Source organism: Penaeus vannamei, chromosome 3 (assembly GCF_042767895.1).
Source record: "Penaeus vannamei isolate JL-2024 chromosome 3, ASM4276789v1, whole genome shotgun sequence".
In the NCBI taxonomy this organism is placed as follows: domain Eukaryota; kingdom Metazoa; phylum Arthropoda; class Malacostraca; order Decapoda; family Penaeidae; genus Penaeus; species Penaeus vannamei.
In genome coordinates this window covers 28,452,588-28,455,087 of record NC_091551.1, presented here as the reverse complement: position 1 = coordinate 28,455,087, position 2,500 = coordinate 28,452,588, and the positions used below count along the sequence as shown (strand labels likewise).

Below are 2,500 nucleotides of genomic sequence, written 5' to 3'. Positions count from 1 at the left end.
GTCTATGTTTGTGTGTGTCTATGTCTGTGTGTGTCTATGTCTGTGTGTGTCTATGTCTATGTGTGTCTATGTCTATGTGTGTCTGTGCCTATGTGAGTCTTTGTCTAAGTGTTTCTGAGTCTATATGCGTATCTGTGTATCTTGTGTGTCTGAGTCTATGAGTGTGTCTGAGTCTATGTATGTGTCTGTGTCTATGTGTGTTTGAGTGAGTGAATGTACGTATGTGTGTGTGTGTGTGTGTGTGTGTGTGTGTGTGTGTGTGTGTGTGTGTGTGTGTGTGTGTGTGTGTGTGTGTGTGTGTGTGTGTGTGTGTGTGTGTGCGCGCGCGCGTGAGTGCGTACGCGTGCATGTGTATGCATGTGCTTATGTGTTTGCCCATGTGTAATTGCGTGTGTGTGTATGAGTTTGTGTACATGCACAATGCAATCCTTTGGGCAGGAATGGGCTAAAAATATGACCTACCTTGGTGATAGATGTACTAACTATAATTACTCATGATCATGTATTCTCAAAGGCATGCAACTAAAAGCAGTCAAATATCTGATGTATATACAAAATATTGTTGAAGGCACATTATGTGATACAGATCAGCAATTTTATATTTTGCTTTCTCCTTACTGAAATTTAGTATCTTATAGTACATTTCATTCTGTATGTTAAGATATTAAAATGATCTTTGGGGAACATATATGTGTGAATGCTGCAATTATAAAAGCCTGATTGTCAATATAATTGTTGGTCATTTGCATGTATATCCTCCAGTATGTTTGCACCAATATCCAAAATAACATGAACATGAATTGGTATGCATGTCTGTTTGAATATAAATAACCAGAATACATGCATTCTCAAGTACAATGCATGCACTATTCTAACAAAATTTTCCTGAGTAAAAAAGAATCTTTTCAATGAAAATTGCAGGAACATAGATGCAAATCTAGTACTTATTTAAGAAATGACACTAACATTTCAGACACATAAGACAACTATGCAGTACTTCAAATAATACAGATACAGTACTCACTTAAAGAACATGATGAAACATATCTAAGTCACATATACAGAATTGAACTAAAATAACATATAATGCTATGTTAAACTCTATTTCTTCCTGACTTTTTTTTCCATCATAAAACATACATACTGTAAAAATATGTAAAATTTCAACAAGTACATACAACTATTACGCTAACCTTTCGAAAGTCTATAAACAGATTCTAAACCATTAGCCTGCAATGATGCCGGGGCATTATTAACATCAAAACCTATTTAAGAACCATACAGCCAGATACTTACTATGAGATGCCAACCACTCCTCATATCCAAGTCCCGGAGGTAACTCTACAAGTTGCCTGAGATCAGTCTCAGGTATCTTCCTCTCAAGAACAGCTTCCTCCAAATATAACTTGTGCTCCTGTTCAAGTGCAGCAGGATTGTCACGGTCCTTGCGCCGGGCTTTCCTGTGGAGAGAGGGAACTTTTACAAATACTTGTCATGTTGGAACGGATAAACCTTTACAGACAAGAGTACAAAAGAAATGGGTATGTGAGAGTATGAAGACAAAGCTAAGACATAAGAAACACATTTTGTTAAATGAAATTTGACAGATGAGATGGTCTTCAGTGAGGAGGGTCACAAGCTTGAAAGGTCCTTTAGTCCTAAGGAATCTTGGATAGAGATTTGACACAATATCAAAGGAAGTTCAGGGAGAAAGATCCAGGATGGAGAACAGACCCTGGGCGGATGGAAATAGTAGGGAAAAAAAATAGATATATGGTCTTTGAAACAAAGAGGCCAAAATTGCAAATCCTCATACCACTGTTTCTATCAGAGTGCTGATGAGACATAGCATTTAGATTTAACAAGACCTTAAGCTACATGAAACTTGAAGGAAGAGAGAGAGAGAGAGAGAGAGAGAGAGAGAGAGAGAGAGAGAGAGAGAGAGAGAGAGAGAGAGAGAGAGAGAGAGAGAGAGAGAGAGAGAGAGAGAGAGAGAGAGAGAGAGAGAGAGAGAGAGAGAGAGAAACCAAAAAAGGGAGAGAGGGAGAGGGAGAGAGACCATACAGAGGGAGTGGGAGACAGACCAGGCAGAGGGAGTGGGAGAGAGACCATACAGAGGGAGTGGGAGAGAGACCAGGCAGAGGGAGTGGGAGAGAGACCAGGCAGAGGGAGTGGGAGAGAGACCAGAGAGAGGAGGAGGAAGAGAGACCAATGTGAGCATGTGGACCAATGAAAAACAAATTTGAATGAAAGGCTGCCAAACTGAGCTTGCCCAGAGAATGCTGAAGAGGAAAATGCATCTTTTATTATCAGTGCTGCTTAGGCATCTGACTAAGTTACCACAGATTAATGGCATATGGTAATTTCAAGCTATATTTTTGTACAAGAATCTCACAGGATGCATGACAATATCATATAGGACATCAAGTCTTCGAAAAAAAAGAATAAATAAAAAGATAAAACAAATATGAAAAATGCACATCATGGTTCCAAAACAGTA

General features: G+C 39.0%; 1 protein-coding gene across 2 annotated transcripts in view; it reads right to left on the bottom strand.

Annotated features, from left to right (window-relative positions):
* Positions 1 to 2,500, bottom strand: part of LOC113815720 (MOB kinase activator-like 2) — a 27,133-nt gene that overhangs the window by 17,425 nt on the left and 7,208 nt on the right. For both annotated transcript variants that reach the window (XM_070143909.1, XM_070143911.1), the window contains one exon: positions 1,297 to 1,460. In XM_070143909.1, coding sequence (XP_070000010.1) covers positions 1,297 to 1,460 — 164 coding nt within the window. The remainder of the gene's footprint in view (positions 1 to 1,296; positions 1,461 to 2,500) is intronic.